The following is a 23,089-nucleotide window of genomic DNA, read 5'->3' on the forward strand; positions in this document are numbered from 1 at the left end:
AGAACAGTAAGTGCAGTGCGAAGCTATGTAAAGCTATGAAGAAAACATATGGGACGACTATCACTAGTCTATCGGAACTTAGTAAAATGAAGACGGAAATGAATAAGGAACGGAAAATAAAGCATACTAACTGATAAGGGAAATACCAAAGGGATAATGCGCGGAAGTTAGACGCGGGTCGGATCCGGACGATACATAGAAGTCGGCCGGATCTGGAAATCCGGAAATGATGAGTGTGATAGGTCCGGGTCCGGAAACGCGGGATATGACAGATTGACTGTTGACTGCTGATCACTGACTACTGACTTTTTGTGCGAGCCATATTCTACTGACTGTATCTTAGGAGCAAGGCAAGCCACCCACGAACGACCACGTTATCAGTCATTGGTATTTGTCTGAATCGCTGACCATGGAGATATTTGGTTTTATAGGTGTTTATCTATAGATCATCTATCTAAGAAGACAGCGCGCAGAAACCTTATGACTGGTTGATATGAGTTATTGTACAGATATGGACAGGCAACATGTGATGATCGCCTTTGCTTTGAGATCATTGATTAGCCATTCACAAATGGCAGTCGTCTCAGCGGCAGTAGGCAGAAGAGGATCTGCGGGAACAGGCTTATACAACGCACTACCTAGGACATCATCAGGGTCAACGGTATCGGTCACATGACACCATTGATCCTCAATGCCCAGTGTATAGGTAACCTCGTGTTTCCATGCAAAGTATGTGTCTGGGCCCGTGAGCTCCAGAATGTGATCAAGTTTCCCCATGTCGAAGGATCACTAGGAGAGATTAGCAAGTCATTAGAACAGTGGTGTGCGCGTAGGTAGATCATAAGGTTTCATTTAGAAACTAGGGCTCATAACCTGTTGAAGCTAACAAACGGACATGCTCAGTGTCTGGAGAGAACAACTAATATTGCAATTACCTAACGAAGGAACATGCTAGAGGTTCTATTGTAAGACACAGTGAGATAACGAAAAGTAGAAAACATACCTCAGTGTCTGGAGAGAACAACTGAGGTATGAGAGAACGAAGCGGAAAGGTTCAAGTACTGATACACATGATGAAACAGAATAAGGAAATATGCTATGCGATAACAGATGATGACACAATGTTGTCCAAGACTCAACAGTAAGACATTCATTACTATAGTTTATTCTTTTACTGACTTCACTAGTATACACTTGTTTTTATCTAGGTTAGTAAGAGTCCGCTACACTACAAGTACATGACTGAGTATACACTCATTTTTATCTAGCCTTCTGTTAGTTCCTGCACATTGCTACTATGAACAAAAAACATCAGTGTGTTGAGCCTTCAGTAACCCTTCAGCAGCTGCTTTGTGTACCAGTGAGCCACATTCAGTTTTTTATTGCAGAAAAATGACTTGTCTGCCCAGACATATAAGGTAAGCTCTCAATCATATATTTTGTAGATACCATCATCCTCATAGCATCAGGAAAACATTGAGTCCCTTATTTTGTCCTTAACATTACTTTTTTGATTTATTGTGTAAAATAAGGAAAATTAAGAAAAAGTTTCATTACTTTAAATAAGAAGAAATAAGTAGGTCGCTGTCCTCATCCTTAGGATAAGGGAATTTGATTACTCAAAGTGGTTAAGGTGGTTCAGGCAAACAAAAAGCAGTCAAAAGTCACTATTAGTGGGTATAAAACAAAGTAATAAGGAACTTAAGGTGCAAGTCTAAGTGGTGTGAAATGAGGGACTAAACTGCTAAATATCTGCTGCCAGTGTGGAGATAACAGACTTGAAGTGAAGTGTGGATGGTAGAATTGAGGGGGCACAAATTAACAGTCAATCCTGCAAGTAACAGGTCAGTGATGCAGCCACACAGCAAAAAAAGAAACATACAGATTTGAATGTGAGAGCTTGGGTTGATGGGAGGTAGAGCACTGGCACCTGGCTCGGAAAACTCAGTTGATGTGCCACTGATGTACAAGCTTCATAAAAGGTGTTGCTGTCATATCCTGTATTCCAGACCTACATCTGATGATGTTCCCACGCCTCATCCAGACATCCGGATCCTCTATCCATGTCTCCAGACCTTCAGCTTCTCTATTTGCCCAATTCCCGGATCCAATGTCCAGACATCTGATTTGACATCCACATCTCTGGATCTGACCTATCTGTCATGTCCGAACTCAAACCTTAAATCAGCGCCCATCCCCTTATGGTAATCACCTGTCTCTGGACTTCCGAACATCCAGATCCAACCCGCATCTATCTTCCATGCCTTTTCCCTTTGTACGTTCCTTCTCAAGTTAGGCTAACTCATTTTCCATACCTCATTTCATTTCCGCCTTTATTTTTCCTATGTCCTCATTTCCGTCTTCATTTACTATTTTCTGATAGACTAGTGTTAGACGTTTCTACATCCTCCATCCATAGCCTCGCATAGCCTCGGACTGCGCTGACTGATTCTCCATTAAGTCCTCTGTAGTATATAAACCCTGTAAAGTCTCTATACTTCCTCAGTCTGAATATTACACATATTAGTCCTCACACTAGATCTCACACTAAGTCCTCACATCAGTTCTAGTCCTCCAACTTAGTCAATATCCATCTCAGGCCTAGGGAGGCATTCCCTAGGCCGCTCCTCCGCTCCTCCACTCCTCCGATCCACCATTCCTCCAAGTTTCCGGAAGTTCCTCCGGAACTTTTCCGTGGTCCTCCGGACCTATTCTGCTTCGGACTTTGTCCTTGCAGCCTTTCCTCTGTTTGCTTCTACTCAGGACTTGTCCTGAGTAGCCATTACACATATCCCTGTCAGGACGAAACTCCATCGTAATTTCCGGAAGTTCCTCCGGAACTTTCCTGCACTCATCTGGAAGTTTCTCATACTCGTCCGGAAAGTCCTTCTGAAGTTTCCCACACCCCTCCGGAAGTCCTTTGGACTTCACTGGACTTTCTCCGGACTTCATTCTGAAGTTAAGGGCACATACTCGGGTAAGGGGCACTGCGCACGAGCTGAAGCCAAGCCCCTTGGAATCAGTCCTACCCTTTGTGCATGGTCTTAACGATTGCCCACAAAGGAGAATTGACACGCTGTAGAAACTACAATACAGAGAGGAACAAATGAGGCTCCTGACTGTATCTATAATGTTGTGAGGTCGCGCGTTGCCTAGTCTGCTATACTTGAGACGACAAGTGCGTTCGACCCTAAAGGGGAAGTGAGTGCAGCAAGGATCTGGTAGTAGGCGCTACTGGTTGGCTGATGCGGAGCGCGTGAAAGTGCAGGTGCGCACGACGAGGCACGGGAAAGCGAAGGTGCACACGTGTGCGTGAGCAGAAATGAGAGAGAGTAAGAGTGAGTTTGCTTAAGTGATGATTAGATATTAGATGAGGTGAGAGATGCAAGCTGAGAGACGAGGTGCCAAAGAATAGATTGCAACTATATTCTGCTAGGTAGTAAGTGGGAAAGTGGGAGGTAAAGTGGAAAGTGAGTTAGGTGAGTAATATTATGTACTGCTGGCGCTTATATATGGCGCCTAAGCGCTGTCATGCAGAGCCGAAGCGCTACTGAGTGAGGTATGTAAAGATATATGTAAGTAAGGGTCCATGATAAGAATAAAGGTGGTATGATATGCAAATAAGGGCAAATGGAAATACACGCACTAGAGAACTTGGTGGACAGTGGATGGATGCTTCCAGATGGCGGGCGCTATAGGGCACTCAAGCGTGGGAAAGCGCGCGCGCGTATACATCGTAAAGCACGGGAAGTTGTGCGCGCGTGCTGCGCATTGCGCGGGAAAGCTGCGCCTCGTAAGGGAATAGCTGCGGATAGCATACAGAGTGATGCTGCAAGTTCGTGCTGTGTACTCCCTAGAGAAAACTGCCATATCACACAATGAGAGGCATGAGTCTCTACAATGCTCACATCCTGTGAATAGTGGGCAATGATTTGGATCATCATGGCTTGGGTTTGAAGGAAGATCAACATACTCACAGGCTGTGAATGATGTGCAATAACTTGGATCAGCATGGCTCTTGCTCAAATGAGGATCATAACCTTTTGCAGGGGTGCACTGTAGGAACTTATTCCTGGTGTAGGACTTGGAGTCCTTGTGGCCTTGTAGAGGCTATTTTTGCAGCATCCCTCAGGTCCTCACATAGCATGCACTATCACTAATACAGTGTCAATAATTTCATTATCAGCCAATGGCTGCAGCTTACACATGCACATCGGCTTTTCTTTGGCTCCATTGCATGTCCTTCCCCTGTCCTATCCATGTCCCTCACCTGTCCATTGGTGCGTACCTTCCTCAATTCATATTAGACTAACCATAATTCCAAAGCTATTTCTTTTATATTCTCATTACTTGCATTATGGATCCTACTTACATATTACCACTACCTACTCAGCTCTAAATAGTGCTTCAGTGCACTCCCATATATACTTTATACTTACAATTTTCATGTAACATTCATCTGCCTTGCAGAATTTATCATCCATTCACACACAATAACACCTCAACTCAACATCTAAATCTTTGGCATACCTCTGCACATGTGTCTCTAACGGCTGTGCTAACATCCGCATTTTATACACTTGCATATTGTTTATTGTTCCTCCCATTTATTGTCACACCGCTTCGCCTTTGCACTTTCAGCTTTTTTTTTTTTAAAAAAAAAATTCATATTTATTGTCCTTTTAGGGTCGAAGACCCTATGACGGACATAACCCTTTTCGCGGGGGGTTTTCTCCCGCTTGTCTATCGTATGTATGTATGTTCTGATGTGTGCTTGGTAGGTATTCACGTACTTCGTCAGCATTGTGCCGGGCAAACACCGACGCTGAGTTCATACAGTGGGGTGAGATGTGGTGGGTAGCATTGGGTCCTTCGCCTCGCCTTCCTACATTGACCGATCGTCCTGCGATAGTCTTTTCCCCTCCGGATTCGAAGTGTTGATGTTACATGTATGTTTTGTTGGTGTACAATATGGTCTGTGTTTAGGTTGCGTGTGCGTGAGTGTTACAATATGTTACATTTTTGAAACCTCACCGAATGTCGGTTTAAGTCTTCCTGAGCTGTTGATGAATCTCATAAGTGGTAGGGTTGCTTCTTCCGCTGTGAGCAAAAAGGAGATTGATGAGGCGTTGCGACGTAGGGCATTGCTTAGGAAGTGACGTTCACGGGCGTATTGCGGGCAATCAAGGAGGAAATGGTGGATAGTTTTGTTCGCGTCGGGGCAGAATGGGCAATGAGGTGTTTCACTCTTTCCTATACGGTGCAGGTGATAGTTGAGCGGGATGTGTCCTGTGCGTAGTTGGGTGTATAGGCTGGTCTGTTGTCTGGGGAGTCCGGTTATGAGTTTGATGTATTTATTTGAGGGCATTGACGGGTCGATGCGTTTCATCTTCTCGTATCGGGGTGACTTTCTCCAGTCTTTGGTCCGACCTGCCTGGCTCGAACAGGCGACGCACTTTCAGCTTTCACATCTAACTCTTCAGTGCACTTTCACACTTTATCGTATCTTTGGCCACACAGCTTCACATCATATTGCACCTATGGCGGCTCACTTGCACTTGCATCACATTAGTGCTAACCTTTGCATTTTGTCCTTTCTCAGTTACTCTTACCAGTTTCTGAGTTTTCTCTCATATTTTTACTTATGGTGCAAATCCCTTAGAGGCCGCTTACTTTGTGCAAGCGCCAAATTGAAGGTGAAAAAATCAGAAATTGATGTCAGCATGGTTCAAAAATGTACTAGCTCGACGAGCTGAAAATTTTAATGGAAATACAGTACATTGAGTCTGTGTAGTAGCACTATGGTCACTAAACAACAGAGGGCTGCTGCCACTCACGCAAGAGCTGCAAGATGGCCCTACACTGCTTGAAAAACCAGCGACTCTAATACTGTGCCTGCCACATCCAACCCTGCAGTGATTGAGATCGATTATGACTCCTCCAGCGAACAGGACTGTGGATACACTGGAGGTGTGAACTTTCAGTTCTCCAACACTGAATATAATTCTGCGACAGAGTCAGAGTGGTCCAATGGGTCAGAAAGTGATGGGGATAGCATGGTTGAACTGGAAGGAAATGAGCTTGATGCAAATTTACATGAGCTCAGGAAGAAAGCTCATGATAAAGCTCTTGAGGCATTCCCAAAATATGCTCAGATTGCAATGAAGAAATCAGCTGTTGAATGGAAGAAAGCAGAGAACAACCATGCATTGGGTTACACAGGAGACTCACAGCGGACACAACAACAGAGAGCAAAGGAGGCACAAAATCAAGTAGCAATTTGTGAGGAGGCCAAAAGCTTGTGAGTGGGTCATTTCAGTTTTGAAATATCAATAGTACTGACAATGTACTCTCTCAGATATCCATGATGCGCAACTTTTTCAAGGCCACTTCTTGCAAGTTGGAGGGTCCAGATGTCATGAGACAAACAAGTTCAACAGGTCCTGGACCTCCTGCAAACACCATTACAATGGAACCCACCACCAAAAATCAGAATCTTGCTGATCTGGTCAATTATCCTTCTGATCTTTCGAATGACGAAGATAGCACGACAGATGATAGTAGTGAAGGCAACGATACACATACAGAAAAATCTGCAAGTCCAGGTTGCCGCCAGCCAGCAGTTCCACTTCACAAGCGGCAGAAGCTTGATATCCCATATCATGTGCAATGAGAGAGAAAAAGAAAACAGCAACTGGAAGACTTGGAGAGCGCATTCAAGGATTTGGAGAAGTTGCTGAAAGCAAAAAAGACAAAGTTTGTTGGAGGGATGCAAGGGCTTCAGGGCTTGCCGTGCACGCACAATGGAAAGCCACCTTAGGCTTGTTGTCAAGAATGCTCAGCAGTTCACGAGTGCTTAAAAACAGGCTGCAGAGACACATGGTTTTGCAGCAGCCTGGGGTGGCCGTCAGGTGCGCAGTTAGACCCGTCAATGGATGAAGACAAGAGAATTACTGAGATTAATGCAAGGGCGTCACACAAAAGTCTACAGCTTACTTAGCGACCCAACTATTGCTGCTGAACTCAGGGCATACATTCGTTCAAACAAATGGGCCATGAACTCAGAGAAACTCGCCCAGTTTTCACAAAATAAACTCATTCCATCCGCTGCCAATGAGTATCTGCACCAAATAACACGTGAAGAAATGCCACTTGGACTCAAACAATATATGGAACTCGAGCTGTTCCTGTGCATTCATGTCAAAGTTGGCCGTGGTGTTTCATTGAACACTGCTCGTCGCTGGTTATGGTGTGAAGGTTTTCGATATATCTCACACAAAAAAGGTTTATATTTTGATGGTCATGACAGACCAGATGTTGTCTCATACCGCCAGGACCACTTTCTGCCAATGATGAAGAAACATGAACCAAGATTTATTTGTTACACTATTGGAGATGTGGAAAAGGAATTGGAGGTGCAACCTGCAAATTATGTTGAGCAGCGACTCATTCTTGTTGCACACGACGAAATGACAGCACAAGCAAATAATTCGAGTAGCAAGAGCTGGGTTTTTGGTGATGAACATTGTCTACGAAAGAAGGGTGTTGGTTGTGGTGTCCATAAGAGTGATGTAATCTGCTCAACTACTGGTTGGCTGAAGGAAGCAAGTCAGACTCTCGAATATGGGAAAAATTATGAAGGGTATTGGACAGGAGAGCACTTCGTGAAGCAGGTATACTGTTAATTCTATACTTCACTGCATCATTAGTAATCATATGTGCAATGTTACAGTTGACCGAAAAAATAATTCCAGCCTTTGAAAGGGTGCATGGTGCAGGCCATCAAGCATTATTCCTGATCGATAACTCACAAGGCCACTCAGCATATTCAGAAGATGCACTGCTCACCTCATGCATGAATGTGAAACCAGGTGGCAAACAGTCCTGTATGTGCAGTGGATGGTACTGGAATGGACAGGAAAAAGTTGTTCAATCAATGATTTTTCTCGACGGACATCCCAAATACCCAAATCAGCTGAAAGGAATTAAAGTGGTCCTCACTGAACGGGGTCTGTATCAGCCACAGCTTCGTGGCAAGTGCGAAAACAGGTGCAATGCTGATGCAACCAATTGTTGCAACAAACACATCTTGGAACTTCAAGAAGATTTTCATGAACAAAGGTCTCTGGTGCAGGAAGTAATCGAGGCAGCTGGTCATTTATGCCTTTTCTTGCCAAAGTTTCATTGTGAGCTCAATTTCATTGAGTTCTTTTGGGGTATGGTGAAAAAATACCTTCGTGACAATTGCGACTATACTTTTGACACACTGAAGGAGAACATGCCAAAAGCATTAGCCTCAGTTCCTCTTCAAACAATTCATAGGTGGGAACACCAGATGTACTGCTGGATGGAGGCTTACCAGTCAGGACTGGGTACCAAAGATGCCCAAATACAAGTCCGTAAATTCAGTTCCACAACATATAAATCACATAGACGCATTCCAGATGCTGTTGCGAGTGCATTTGACTAAGCATTCGGTAGCAATAGTACCCATGCGCCAAATTGGACCTGACCGAAATATTTTGCTCACTCAGTTTTGACCCAATCAAAAATCTGTCTTAGGATTTTGTTCCTACCTTCGAAAGGAGTGTTTTCCCAAGAGGGATCAAGATTCTGACCTTTTTGAACAGTCAAAATATTTGCACAAAGTAAGCGGCCTCTAAGTGATTTGCACCATAGAGGAATCATTCTCAGTACTAAGTAGCAATCCCCTTGGACTGAATCTATACTCGTGTCCAGAGGTCTATTTGAGTTTTACCCCACTTCATCCTTTCTTCCCCTTTCACCCCTTCTCATTTAGCTATCATTCCTTGCACACATCACATCACATCACATCACATCACATCACATCTGTTATTGTCTCATTCAATGTCTATTTCTATCATCACTCATTTCTATTATCAGACCCTTCAGTCAAATATCCTATAAAACCAGGCCTACAGTACGCCGGCCGATGTTTGCAAAACCAGGATGGCTAATGATATTGGGCCATCCATATTCTGCAATATGCAAAACTTGGACAGGCCGCACTGTAGGACATCTGCATATTTGTGCCGGCAGGCCCACTACTGCAATATGCAGAGCCTGGACAGGCCGCAATGTAGGACATCTGCATACTGGTGCTGACCAGCCCACTACTGCAATATGCAGAACCTGGACAGGCCACATAGTATCAGGCCTTCTTACAATATTTTCCTTTATTTATATTTTTGCATTTTAGCCATACAATGTGGTAATTACACCACAACACTCATACATCTAAAAAGCTGAGTTGGTCAAAGCTCGCTCTGAAGTATTTTTGAGCAGTTCATTTTTGGACTAGCTCAGGTTTGTGTTCGTAAATGCATACTTTTAGTTATATTATACCCTGAGCCAGCAATGTCAGGCAATTTATGAAAATATGGTTATCAAGATTATCAAAAACAATCCTATTTGTCTTGATCTATATTATCTACACTACAGCATGTCAAATTTGTTTTGATCTATGTTATCTACACTATATTGTGTAAATCATCATGATGATCAGCCTTAACATCACTGTGCATCTGTGATGGTCCAACTTTGAGCATATCAAGTTCAAAACTTTCCAATGCCTTTTTATCTTCTTCATCAAGACCATCGAGGATGTTGATGATCTCAACAAATTTGTTGCTATGGACCAGACCTGTGAAGGAATCAATGCATGACATTGTCATCCATTGTTCCTGCAGCACACAGTGCACAGCTGTGACAACGATCATGATGATGTAGTTGATCTTTGTGAGTGGAGATTCCCCAAGGAAGGTCTTGTGTCTAAGATACCAAATGAACTGGATCACAATGTGCTCGATGAATGGATGGTCGAAATGATGGTGAACATGTATATTACCATCCTAATAAAAATGAGACATTTCGTTACACCAAAAATGAAAACACATACCATATCAAAATGATGGAAGTGCATAATCGTCAATGAGCCTGTATGGGTAGTGTGTGGCGATATGCACCCAGTATTAAGTTGGCATTCATTCTGTATGCCCTCTTAGGCGGTATAGCTCATATGCATGAGGTATGCTACTGCAAGCGATGTTGATAATTTTGCTGGATGCATTTGTGAGTCCCTGAGATGCAGAACAATATTGTTCTTTAGTGACTAGGGAATTGAATAAAACTATAAAGCCTGTTAGTAGCATGTCATGGATGAATCTAATAAAAAAACTCAATGGTCGATGAGAAAACTTTTGGGACTGCATCCAAAATGGATTTCTTGATGAGGTGTTTCTGATCTGCTGCAGTTTGCGACATTGCATACTTTGTGAAAAGCCAACCAACAACCCCATATTTTGCCTTGCATGTGATTTGTTGATGGTCCTCATTAGTGAGTATAATGTTTTGATACTGTGACAATAACAACGGCTCCATTTGCGATTAGTGACCTACTAGCCCAACCATACAAAACATCTATGTCAAAATTCCTGTCTTCTCCAAGGGTAAACTGTGGTGGTATTGAATCAGCTTAAGTATTAGGGGTGTCTTCATTAGTATTGAGAGTCTGCTAGCTTCAAAATTCACTTACTTGAATGGCTCCCTTGCCCACCACCACCTCTATCATATAGATTGAAGGTATTGTTAGGTGTCCATAGTTGTTCTGAAGGAATATTGAGCTAATCATTGGCTGGCTGTCACGACAGATTAAGCCCTGATCTCCAAGGTGGTTTTGGGACAGTAGCCTTGCTTTTGCACTTGGTATTGGTACCACATCTGACACCTTGCATTTGAATTTTTGTGAGCAGAATCAGTGCCAGTAAGTAGAGGGAAATGAGCAAGTCAGACACAATCATGGTAGGGGAAGAAAACAAGCAAGTCATTGTTATCGATGTAATAGACACTTTGATTCTAGCATGCAGCTAATAACACATACAAACTGTACAAGCTGTACAAAACAAAAGATATAAGTGATGAGAAAAAATCAATGAAACTGCAGAAATGGCAAAGAAGCAGGGCTATCTACTGGATATAAAATCAGCACAGGATATTAGCAGTCACATGCACATGTACATACCATGTTTGGAGATCCTATCAGGCCTTGAGGTCTGAGAAATCATTCAAGTCATCATCTTCACCTTCTACAACTGAAAGCATGTTTAAGGGTGATTTACTGGTAGATTCACCTGTGGATACCATCAGGATGTTTTCCTAAGATCTTCAAGACTTGTTGTGTCTGAGCAGACAGAGTTCGGAGGATCTCACATTCATCATCATAGACAGCTTGAAGGTAGTTGGTATCATCTTCAACTTCTGTCCTGTTATGGGAAGAAAACTATTCCCTCATTTTTTCCAACTTGGCATCCTCTAACCCCAGAGGCCATTTACTCTCGCTACAGAATGCTTCTGTTAAGAATGTACTCAAGGGTCGAATCCAAAGGGCTTGGCTTCAGCTCATATGCTGTGCCCCTAACTTCTGAGGGCTAACAGATGATGTCCAGAGTCCGGAGTCCAATGCACGGGAATTCTGGCGGACATTCGGGAACGAGTGATAAGACTAATCCAGACAAAGTCTGAACTAGAAAGAAAACAGCAGAGGACTACCAAAGGTAGAGGCAAAGGCAGTAAGTCAATAGGAGTTGATCCTAAGACTATTGGAGACGACAAGAGAAGACTCAAGTTGGACGGAGGAGGGAATGAGCAGAATCTAAGATAATATTCAAACTGAGGAAATACAGAGACTTTACAGGGTTTATATACTACAGAGGACATAACGGAGAATCAGTCAGCACAGTGCAAAGCTATGTGAGGCTATGGACGGAGCATGTGAAACACCTAACACTAGTCTATCGGAACAAAGGGAAAAGATCCGGAAGATAGAAGCTGACCGGTGACATGCACAAAACAAGTTTTGTACATGAACATGGTAAATATTTAGCTGTAATACCCTTCATAATAGCCCATTATGCTATCTAGAATTTTCTGTGTAGCACCCATATTTTATTTGAGTAATTTCGGATTCAAAAATGAGTGCACCACTACTTAACATTCAGAATAATACTTATCCTTCTGAAAGATTGGTTTCAAACGCACAATTCTTCACTTAGTCAGCAATTTCTCACACTTCCTATAATTTTCTCACACATTTTCACATGTTCTGGAACATACTTTGTGACATATCCTGACATCATATTACATAATCGGTATGTTTTGTGTCACATCTTGAACATGTTCGCTTTTACGCGAGCCTCTCATTTTTCACAATACTCAGAGGAAAGACTGAAAGACTTCATACCTCATTACATAATTGGACTCATGTGACTTGGTGACACATTAGGAAACCATGCAGAGACTTCATTATGACAAATCACCTGTGTGTCACCATTAATAGCACTCATTAGTAACGTTGATGTGATAGGATCTTCCTTACTAAGTAGTAGGGTTTACTTCTGCTGCAGCACTTCAGCACTTCCTGCAGCACTCAGCAGTCCCTTGGTAAAATAAAATATCTTCGGTAAATAGTGTCTTAAAACATAAGTTATATAATCCGCCTATTTCCGAATGGCCGGATTACTGAGCATTACCGGTGGCCGCTATTTTCCCCACCGCCTCACAATCATTTCCCACATCGCCTCAACTACCTTGCTCATTACCACACACAACGAGCTCGCTCAACTCACTCAAAACTTAACCGTTTTTCTTACTTCTTTCTTGTATTGGGTTTGATAAGGTATGTTATCCATTATTCCTTTGAATTACATCTAAAATGTGCACAATAGCTAACTGCTGAGTCTCCCATCTATGTCTCCGCAGCCTGCTTACTAATGTTTATCTTCTAGAGTGCCTACTACTACCATACTAGTGCCTCGCCTCCCAGTTCACACTCCCATCTCGCCAGCCAGCAACATGCACAATTCCAAGTGCATGTTGACCTCTTCGCAGGTGAAGATGTCAATCCTTGACTCATCTCACTCACTTCGTACCACTACAGCTTCGCTCACTCGAATACAGCATGAAAGGCTGGAGGACGAGCGCAGGCGAGCAGACAATACAATGAGAAGAGGAATAGAGGTGGTTAATATAAATTCAAGGTGCATTCTCATCATCAGTGTCTATGTTGATGGTAGCATGGCTCATTTTTGTTCTCTTCTGCTTCCTCACCACATACACTACTTCACCCTTGGTGTGGCGCTCTTGGTTGAGCTGCATCCGTGCTCTACGGTTGTCATCAGACAGAGTAACCCAGTGGCATGTCCCCTTTTCTAGTGCTACCCATAAATTTTCAACCTCGTTCCTGCCACCTACTTTACTTGGATTACGCACTGGACCTGAAAGAGGCCAGTTCACCAGCTCAAGACCATGGCCCTCGACGATATTGCACTCATAGTTAGTGTAGCTCATTTTAACAGAGCCTTTTATATTCTTCTTGATCATAATAGACTCTGTTAGAGTATCAGCATAACGTGTGACTGAGTGAAAAAAATAATTACTTAGCCCATCCTGAATAAAGGTACAACATTCACTGATGAGTTTATTTAATGGGCACTGGTGGTTGGGTGTGACACCTTCATCTGCAACAACAATATTAGCATTTTGATATATTAATAAGAGAACGAAGGAACTAACCCAGGCCGCTAATAACATAGGACTCTAGTTTGAGTCCAAGGTGCCGTGGTTCCATGTGAAGAATGTCCTTGACAAACTTTTCCGCCTTCTGAGTGAAAAAAATCCTAGGCTCTGAGAGGTCTTTGATCCCCCTGTGCACTGCAATATAAAACCTTCTGCGCCAGTTCGAGCACAGAGTGCCATCCACTGATAAAATGATAAGTCAAGTCAATATAATGAAAGAAAATAAATACTACATACTTCACAATCCATCGAGGACAACGAAGCATTAATGTCATGTCGAACTGCCTTTGGGTTGGCCCGAGCAGTCCTTTGCTTCATCTCATGCACCTCAAGGATCTGTGCTTTGTAGACTTGCTTTTGCACAAAGGTGAGCTTAAAATAAGTACGGTCAAGCTCTCTTATTCTGAGCAATGAATTCTGTAAGCTTGATGTGCTCGCCCTTTTCACAACCTGCATGAAAGTAAGTTCATCAATATAGCTGATGCACCAAGACAAAGACATACCTTCATTGGCCTCCTTGAGTTTTGCTCATACAAAGCCATTCCACAAATTGACACCCTGTTGCTGCTGAAGCAAGTGACTCTTCAAGAATAGCTGGCTTCAAGTCCACTTTAGTGAACTAGACCCATGTACAAAGTTAGTGATAAATCAGTTCTCCGATACATTGACCTTACCGCCCATGTGTTTCTGCAATATGAATGGCCTCCTGCGCATACCCAGACTTGGCTGAATCAATGGCAGTGGTCAATGCTTCCAGTTGAGCCCGACGTTCTGCTTTTTGAGCCGCTGACAGCCTTGCTCATGAATGTTGAAACTTTCCTGTATGAGCCATGTATAGTATACAATGAAAATAAAAGCATTGATATCAACTTACTTTATATTGTGTTGCGAGTGAGAAAGAACTTCCAGTAACCAAAGAGGTCAAGATGAAATCAAATTTTCATAGCTAAGCCAAACCTAGAATATGACATTTGCATTCAAGTACATTCAAACATCATAGCTATATTTAAAAAAATTGTTTGTGCCCACTATACCAAGAAATTAACCCGGGCACACAAGCAACATGACCGAGTTAAAACTTACGAAGATAGTGATTACTTGCATGGGCCATCACAGCAAGGATTGATGCCATGTGATCCTCTGGAATGTTCAGTTTTGCAAGAATAGCTTGCCATGCAAAAGGTTCATATCCATCCTTTTGATTGATGCACCTCCAAATTTCATCCATTGTCATTGGCAGAACTCTCAAGTCCTTGAGACAGGCATGAATACTTGCTGAGACCTGACTGGCCTGTGCATCTGACGAGCCCTCCGCAACACGGGGATCAGTGGTAAGATAAATGTGATTAGTGATTGAGATCCCTTGGTCGATTCCTTGTGTAATGCGTACAGAATTTGGAGCCTGAACTTTAGCACCAGTAGTCTGATTTCATTTATCCATTAGTTCCATATCCAAAAATGTGTATATTGACTCACAGGTTTGTGCAACGGCTCATCCCTCTTAGATCCATGGCACCGGGCAGCCTTCACATTAGTACCAGCCTTCTTCTGAGACTATTTTATCCATCAGTTTGACTGCATAAAATCGTGGTATGTTTACTCACAGGATTGTGCTGGGGCTCATCTGAGTTAGAACTGCGTTGCTGAACAGGCGCTCCTCATGACTTTAATGAGGGTGGCGAAGGTGCAACGACAATAGGTGCAGTCTTTTTCTTCAGAGGCGAAGAAGCGAGGATGAAAGGATGTGATGGTGGTAGTGCGGCTTCCAAAATATGTCCCTTGACAGTCTTCTGAGGCTGTTTTATCTGTAAGTACAATAAAGTGAAAAGCGCATAGCGTGACTCACCAAATTATGCAAGGACTTGTCCAAGTTAGAACCATGTTTCTGAGCTACTCTGTTCAGTTTTAACGGAGGCGAGCAAGGTGTGATGATGAAAGGTGGCGGGCATGGTGGTGGAGCACCAATCAAATTATGTTCCTTTGCAGGCACTTTTCTCAGTGTCAGTGGTGAACTTAGAAGATAAGGCTGTTCATTGTCAGTGTCATTGTCATCGGAATCAGAAAGTGAGTGTAAGGATGATCTAGTTGCAATAGACAACATGGAAAGGCGCGCAAATGAGGGACATTCTGAAATGAGTGAATCCTTGTAAGTGTACAACATGAAAAGATGCACAGATGAAAGACCTTCTGAAATGAGCGAATCTCTGCAGTCATTCCATTGAGTGGATCTTTCAGGTGATACTTGATGAGAGTTCAGAGGATCTGGGAACAAATATGACGAGGCGTTCATTGCTTGACTTGGAGTCTTGCGCTCAAGCTCATCAAAGCAGCAAGCCCTACAATAATCCAAGCTATTGTGACATAAAGCTCGAGAAAATTCTAAAACTCACTCTGGAGCATGCCGTCAGGTAGCTCAACAGTTTCCCAACTGAACCAGCACCGGCAAACCTCAGGTGCGATTGTGCTGGAGAATAGTGTATGGATCTTGTTGAGCATGTGCTTCTCTGGGTGCCTCTTGATAGGCTCACATGTGTGGAGTGACGTCTGGACGACAGGGAACAGACAGAGGAAACCTTGACACTTCTTGAACAAAAACTCAGTGCTAAGCTTGATCTTGAACTGTGATTTCTATGATTATGGCAGCCAGATTATAACTATTGAGTCAAAACAAAACTCAGAATGAAAATGATACTAACAAGTGCTCCATGTAGGTCCAGATATTTGAGACGGTCTAGTCCATCGGTAAGCTGAAAGGCCATGGTAGTCTGTAAGGAAAAGTTGAAAGTGGTGAGAAGCGGTGTGTTAAGACCGTGCACAAAGGGTAGGACTGATTCCAAGGGGCTTGGCTTCAGCTCGTGCGCTGTGCCCCTTACCCGAGTATGTGCCCTTAACTTCAGAATGAAGTCCAGAGAAAGTTCAGTGAAGTCCGAAGGACTTCTGGAGGAGTGTGGGAAACGTCGGAAGGACTTTCCGGACGAGTGCGAGAAACTTCCGGATGAGTGCAGGAAAGTTCCGGAGGAACTTCTGGAAATTACAATGGAGTTTTGTCCTGACAGGGATATGTGTAATGGCTACTCAGGACAAGTCCTGAGTAGAAGCAAACAAAGGAAAGGCTGCAAGGACAAAGTCCTAAGCAGAATAGGTCCGGAGGACCGCGGGAAAGTTCCGGAGGAACTTCCGGAAACTTGGAGGAATGGTGGATCGGAGGAGCGGAGGAGCGGAGCTCCAGCCTAGGGAATTCCTCCCTAGGCCTGAGATGGATAATTACTAAGTCGGAGGACTAGAACTGTTACGAGGACTTAGGGTGAAGGCTAGTGCGAGGACTAATATGTGTAATATTCAGACTGAGGAAGTATAGAGACTTTACAGGGTTTATATACTACAAAGGACATAACGGAGAATCAGTCAACGTAGTCCAAAGCTATGCGAGGCTGTGGACGGAGGGTATAGAAAAGTCAAACACTAGTCTATCAGAAAATAGTAAATGAAGACAGAGATGAGGACATAGGAAAATAAAGCCGGAAATGAAACGAGGTATGGAAAATGAGTAAGTCTAACTTGAGAAGGAACGTACAAAGGGATAAGGCACGGAAGTTAGATGCGGGTTGGATCCGAATGTTCGGAAGTCCGGAGACAGGTGATTACCATAAGGAGATGGGCGCTGATTTAAGGTTTGAGTTCGGACATGACAGATAGGTCGGATCCGGAGATCCAGAGATGTGGATATCAGATCTGGCGTCTGGATATCAGATGCAGGAGTACAGGGATCCGGACGGATAGAGGATTGGGTCTGGAGACATGGACAGGAGGTCCGGAGGTCCGGATGAGGCGTGGGAACGTCGTCAGATGTTGGTCCGGAATGCGGGATATGACACGGCGCAGTAATTATACTTATAGTGCTACAAACATGAACTTACGACACTGTTAAGAATGTGCTCAAGGGTCGGATCCGAAGGGCTTGGCTTCAGCTCGTGCGCTGCGCCCCTTACCCGAGTATGTGCCCCTAACTTCCGAAGGCTAATGGATGATGTCCGAAGGTTGTTGGACAATGTCCGGAGTCCGATGTCCGATGCGCGGGAATTCCGGCGGACATTCGGGAACAAGTGATAAGACTAATCTGGACGAAGTCCGAACTAGAAAGGAAACAGTGGAGGACTACCAGAGGTAGAGGCGGAGGTGATATGTCTATAGGAGTCAATCATAAGACTAGTGAAGAACGACGAGAGGAGAACTCAAGTCGGATGGAGGAGGGAATGAGCAGAGTCTAAGATAATATTTGAACTGAAGAAGTACAAAGATTCTACAGAGTTTATATACTACAGAGGACTTAACAGAGAGTCAGTCAGCGCAGTCCGAAGCTATGCGAGGCTGTGGACGGAGGATGTAGAAAAGTCAAACACTAGTCTATCGGAAAATAGTAAATGAAGATGGAGATGAAGACATAGGAAAATAAAGCCGGAAATGAAACGAGGTACGGAAAATGAGGAAGTCTAACTCAAGAAGGAACATTCAAAGGGATAAGGCACGAAAGTTAGACGCAGGTCAGATCCGGATGATACATAGAAGTCGGCTGGATCCGGAAATCCAGAAATGATGTGTGTGATAGGTCCGGGTCCGGAACGCGGGATATGACAGACACAAGTTTTATTAAAACTGCTCCTTCGATGATCTGTTAGTAGATATGTGCAGTCCCAGGTGATCTCCATCATGCAAAATACCTGTACTAAGAGTAAGAAAGTATATTGTCATCGTCAAGGTTGAAAGTGTCGTCATTGCTAGAGATAGTGGCAGCATTGAAACCCATGGCATGGTTGAAATGGAATGCGCCATGCGCTGAACATATGGGTGTGAGGTTGAAAGCATCATTGTTGCTAGAAATGGTAGCAGCGTCAAGGTCGAAAGTGTTGTCATTGCTAGAGATAGTAGCAGCATCAAAACCCATGGTGGGGTTGAAATGGAACGCGAACTCCTCCAGTGTCGTCATTGCTAGAGATAGTAGCAGTGTCAAAACCCATGGCAGGGTTGAAATGGAATGTGAACCCCTCCAGCATCAAGGTCGAAAGCGTCGTCATTGCTAGAGATAGTGGCAGCGTCGAAACCCATGGTGGGGTTGAAATGGAATGTGCCATGCGCTGAACATATGGGCGTGTGGTAGTGATAAGTGCATGGGGGAAGTGTAATCCAACATGAACATTGATCCAGTGAATCTATTTGATCAGACTCACATATTTCCCAGTGACTTGGCTCATGGCCTAGGTGCAACTTAACCAGTGAGCAGCACATTGAACTACTAGGACTCAACCCTCATCATGCAACTACTACTAAATACTACTAGACTCAGGCTCGCCCCTCATCATGCAACTATAATGTCTCATTTTCGTATGTTCCCTTATTATCCATAGCATAGTGTCCCTCTTGTATGTCCATCAGATTGAGATATATTGAGATTGTAGCTAACGTACTATATTATCGAATGCAACTAATGGTATCTTCAAGGCATGAAGCTTTGTCACCCAACTCATCATTTTCCTCAGGGTCTCCACTCCCTTCATCATCTTGACCCTCCTCTGCAAAGTCATGTTGCATAACCGGAATTGGGCCGCTGTAGCCTTTGAGTTGGCGAATCTTGTGTAAGCGACAGTGATGGGCGTTGTTGATGCGATGGTGGACTGAGTATTGCTTCCTCAACTCAGCGGCAAGTAGAGAGGGTGGATCATCAGCAACCAACATCTTAATGACTTCGAGCATCTTTTTGTCGTCATACTCAACCCAAGCATCAAGATGGCCTATCTCAACATTCAAACGGGTGATTTCCTCATGAGACCGGACAAGTTTAAAGTATTTGGCGCTCATTTCCCGAGTTTCAGGTACCGCCCATGGTTTTGCAAGAAGATCATGACAAGAATATTTCAGAAGGGTGAATTCACCAAGAGTGGCATATCCGACAACTTCTGCGTAGTTGAGGATGGGTCGAGGAGGTATTTGAAGCGGTGCCATTTTATTGTACTTCTCCAGTGCATTACAAATGGTAGCAGAGCGGCGAGCAATAGCTCTCGAGATATATTTGCACTGTAGCACTCAGGCTTGTGCTGAGCATGTATTCAGCTAATTCCCAACACATTTCAAACACTCGAATCACTTCCCAATGTTATCCGACACTTATCCGCTCAATCTGATGTTTATCTGCTAATCCGACATAGTCCGACACTAATCCGACGGACCCGACGTTTCCCGCGCATCGGACCCGATATTTTCCCGCGCACTTGTCCTCCCTATGTCCTGTCCTGTCGTATCTATCCCCACTAGGTGCGCAGTTATCTGATTTCACATCGCTAACACAGTAGACCGCGTTATTACATGTCCGCAGTACCACATGTCTTATTACATAGGACATCAGATCCGAAAATTACCGCTACTACTTTCGCCTATAGCACTCCAAAATTCTACATAGACACTATATATTTTACATGCCTCCTACTTACTTATTTACCTTTCTACCTCCGAGTAGGAGGAGGTCATTAGATATTCGTAGTTCTTCGCTGAATTCCACAAATATCATCCTTTCATTATCCGATACACTCTGAAAACACTGACAGTAACCCGCCATTCACTTTCCCCAACATTCATTACATTTTTTTATTTTTTTATTTTTATTTTTAATTCCAATTTATGTCCTATGGAGAGTGAAACTCTAAGGAGGACAATACTATCTAGTCGTGGGGACCCCCAGTGTCCCCAACGCATCTCTAGGCGCGCGAATGCCCTGGTGTGAAGCGTGCTCCCACCAGTCCGCCGTTCCCGCCGGCCGTTTTAGACGCGCCGCCTGTCGAAGATGAGATGACTTTAAATGTACAGTATCGGTGTTCTGTGCTAACAAATATCAAAGTGATAACACGATTCATTACATTCCCGATGCTAATCCGATGTAGCCCAACAACACCCGCTAACCCGAAACCCGAAAACATCGGACCCGACGTTTTTACCTTTGGACTCGTAATTATACCTTTGGACTTTGTTTCCCGCACTTCGGACTATCTTCCTTTTTGTATAACTAATCATTCTAATACCTTACAGCGAACCCCTCGGGTCGAACGCACTTGTCTTCAAGTATAGCAGACTAGGACGTGCAGACCACAACATTATTATATTGCTGATTACTTACTTCGAGTAGTATTCAGCCATTGTTGTCTCGTTACATCGGGCTGATCCGTGTTAGAGGCTTAGTTTGATCTCCAATTGGTTTGTGAAGATAGGGAGTATCATTATAGCTCTGAGAATCATCACATAAGACATACATCTGTATTCATTGAAGTCATAGTACTGCATCACACCAGTTATTGACTTTCTTTAGGATCATAGCACTGCATCAAGCCAGTTACTGATTCTGTTTCCCCCCTTTTAGTCACTGAGTACTTCCTTTGAAAACTCAACACACTTTTTCCCACGAATGACCACGTTATCGACTGTTGGTATTTGTCTGAACTGTTGACCATGGTAGGATACTGAAAATTGGTGAATTTTACTGTTTTCACATCCTAGTAAGACATAATTGGAGCCCACCGCGAGGGAAAAATACTGTTGCTCATTGGACAGGACCCTTGACTGTTTGACATCATATTTCATGTTTAGCAGCACATCATTCATATTCGTTATCATATCGTATCATCATGGGTAGTGTTGGTACCACAGTTCCAACTACTTCAGCTAGCGAGTTGCCTGCAACTACAACTCATTCATCTGCTACCATGACCACATCAGCAGCACCAGTGTTCATGACGAGCACTGCACCAACCATACTTGGAGTGGGCACAATACAAGGACCATTAATTCTGCCATACCCAGGAACAAAAAATGCACCTCCTAAGTTCAAAGGGGATTATACACAAGTCAAGGACTTCATCAAGAGATATGAGGGTGTTTGTCAGCAATGTCACATGACAACCCCTAAGGATATGTGTGAGAATATTACTCAATATTGTTCAAGTGCTGTTTCAGCACTCATTGAGGTATTGGATAGCTACAATTCACACAATTGGACACAGCTTAAGACTGACCTGCTGAAATATTATGATGCGGATCGTGATTCTAAGCGATATACACCACGAGATTTGGTTCAGTTTATCAGGGACAGGAAAGAGAAGCCAATCAAAACCTTATCAGAGTGGAAACACTATATGAGAAAATTCACCACCATAGGAGGATAGCTCATGACACATAAGAAGATTAGTGCAAATGATCATGCCACATACCTTTGGAAGGGAATGCATAGAGGATTGAGGGATAGGATCAAGAGTAGATTAATTGCCAAGGATCCATTGCGGGACCGCAAATCACCATATACACCTGCTGGAATAATGGCTGTGGTGGAGAACTGTCTACAAAGGGATCGCTTTGAGACTAACTTTGCCTACTCTGATTCAGAAACATCAGGAGGAGAGACTGATTCTACATCAGACTCAAGCAGTGACTCAGAAAGTGAGAGTGATTCAGAATTGGAAGATGACCGTAAATCTAGGCACAAATCAAAGCATAAGAAATCAACCAAGACAAAGTCTAGATCAAGTAGGCATAAAGTAAGGTTTGAGGATAGTTCAGATGATGATGATGACATGAGCAGCCACAAGGGTCGAAAAAGGAAAACCAAATCAAAGAAGTATAAGCCAAAGGATTCAGATTCAGAATCGGAAAGTTCAAGCGAAGAAGAAGTATGCAAGAAGAAGAAGAAATCAAAGTCTGAAGATAGTGGGCAAATACAGGACATTGTGGAACACTCAAGTAAGCTATCCATAGATGATCCAAGTTACGCATTACTATACTTCCAAGCTTTGAAGATAGATGCTACAGTGAAAGATGTATTTGATAAGCCCAGATCTCAGAATAACTTTGCACCATTGCAGGCTCAGAGGCCATCAAGACCACCAGAACATCAATTCACACCAACATACCCCAATAATGTTAGACTAGGTCCACCAAGGTATGTCTGCTACGGATGTGGAGGAAATACCCACAGATTATCTGCATGTCCAGAAATTAATGCTCTAATAGAAAAAGGAGCGCTGACACAAGATAGCATGGGCAGAATAACACTACCAGGAGGTGTGGAACTAAGACGTGAAGGGGAAGAGACCTTTGTCATGGCTCAGAAGAGATTGATGAGTCAGCAAACCCTAAGTACACATTACGTCAAAGTAATAAGCGAGGATGACTGGGAATCAAGTGAACATGAGGTATATTATATTCCAGCAGTAGCAAGTGACTTAGACAGTGATGAGGAGCATGAATATTTGGTTTACCCAGCTGAGAGGACCATCAAAGACAGATCAGGGAAAAGACATGAAGTCTTCGATGGGGTATATCCACCAACTGCAAAAGATCACCGGGAAATTTTAAAGCGTGAACATCATCAATGTAAGGAAGAGCGACAAGGAAAGGAAAATGTACCTGTCAGTGCAAGACAAACAACTCAGGATGTTAGGAAAACAACAGAAGAAGTCAA

General features: G+C 43.4%; 4 protein-coding genes across 4 annotated transcripts; 1 reads left to right on the forward strand and 3 right to left on the reverse strand.

Annotated features, from left to right (window-relative positions):
* Window positions 1-6,469: 6,469 nt before the first annotated feature.
* Window positions 6,470-8,470, forward strand: HD556DRAFT_1433541 (uncharacterized protein; the record flags this gene model as incomplete). The annotated part of the gene is made up of 8 exons (XM_041305232.1): window positions 6,470-6,664; window positions 6,692-6,756; window positions 6,785-6,852; window positions 6,874-6,911; window positions 6,942-7,257; window positions 7,483-7,680; window positions 7,710-7,993; window positions 8,192-8,470. The coding sequence occupies 8 exons, from the start codon at window positions 6,470-6,472 to the stop codon at window positions 8,468-8,470; spliced, it is 1,443 nt and encodes a 480-aa protein (XP_041156820.1).
* A 1,021-nt stretch (window positions 8,471-9,491) lies between these two features.
* Window positions 9,492-11,044, reverse strand: HD556DRAFT_1311001 (uncharacterized protein; the record flags this gene model as incomplete). Its single annotated transcript, XM_041300486.1, has 7 exons — window positions 9,492-9,664; window positions 9,716-9,872; window positions 9,920-9,957; window positions 10,420-10,474; window positions 10,556-10,747; window positions 10,901-10,912; window positions 11,042-11,044. The coding sequence occupies 7 exons, from the start codon at window positions 11,042-11,044 to the stop codon at window positions 9,492-9,494; spliced, it is 630 nt and encodes a 209-aa protein (XP_041156821.1).
* A 2,165-nt stretch (window positions 11,045-13,209) lies between these two features.
* Window positions 13,210-13,365, reverse strand: HD556DRAFT_1197903 (uncharacterized protein; the record flags this gene model as incomplete). The annotated part of the gene is made up of 1 exon (XM_041296316.1): window positions 13,210-13,365. A coding segment is annotated over one exon (156 nt), but the record flags the coding sequence as incomplete, so codon positions are not given.
* A 5,694-nt stretch (window positions 13,366-19,059) lies between these two features.
* Window positions 19,060-19,659, reverse strand: HD556DRAFT_1243132 (uncharacterized protein; the record flags this gene model as incomplete). The annotated part of the gene is made up of 1 exon (XM_041298345.1): window positions 19,060-19,659. A coding segment is annotated over one exon (600 nt), but the record flags the coding sequence as incomplete, so codon positions are not given.
* Window positions 19,660-23,089: the final 3,430 nt, after the last annotated feature.

This window comes from Suillus plorans (assembly GCF_016647745.1).
Source record: "Suillus plorans strain S12 chromosome Unknown HD556scaffold_55, whole genome shotgun sequence".
Lineage (NCBI taxonomy): Eukaryota > Fungi > Basidiomycota > Agaricomycetes > Boletales > Suillaceae > Suillus > Suillus plorans.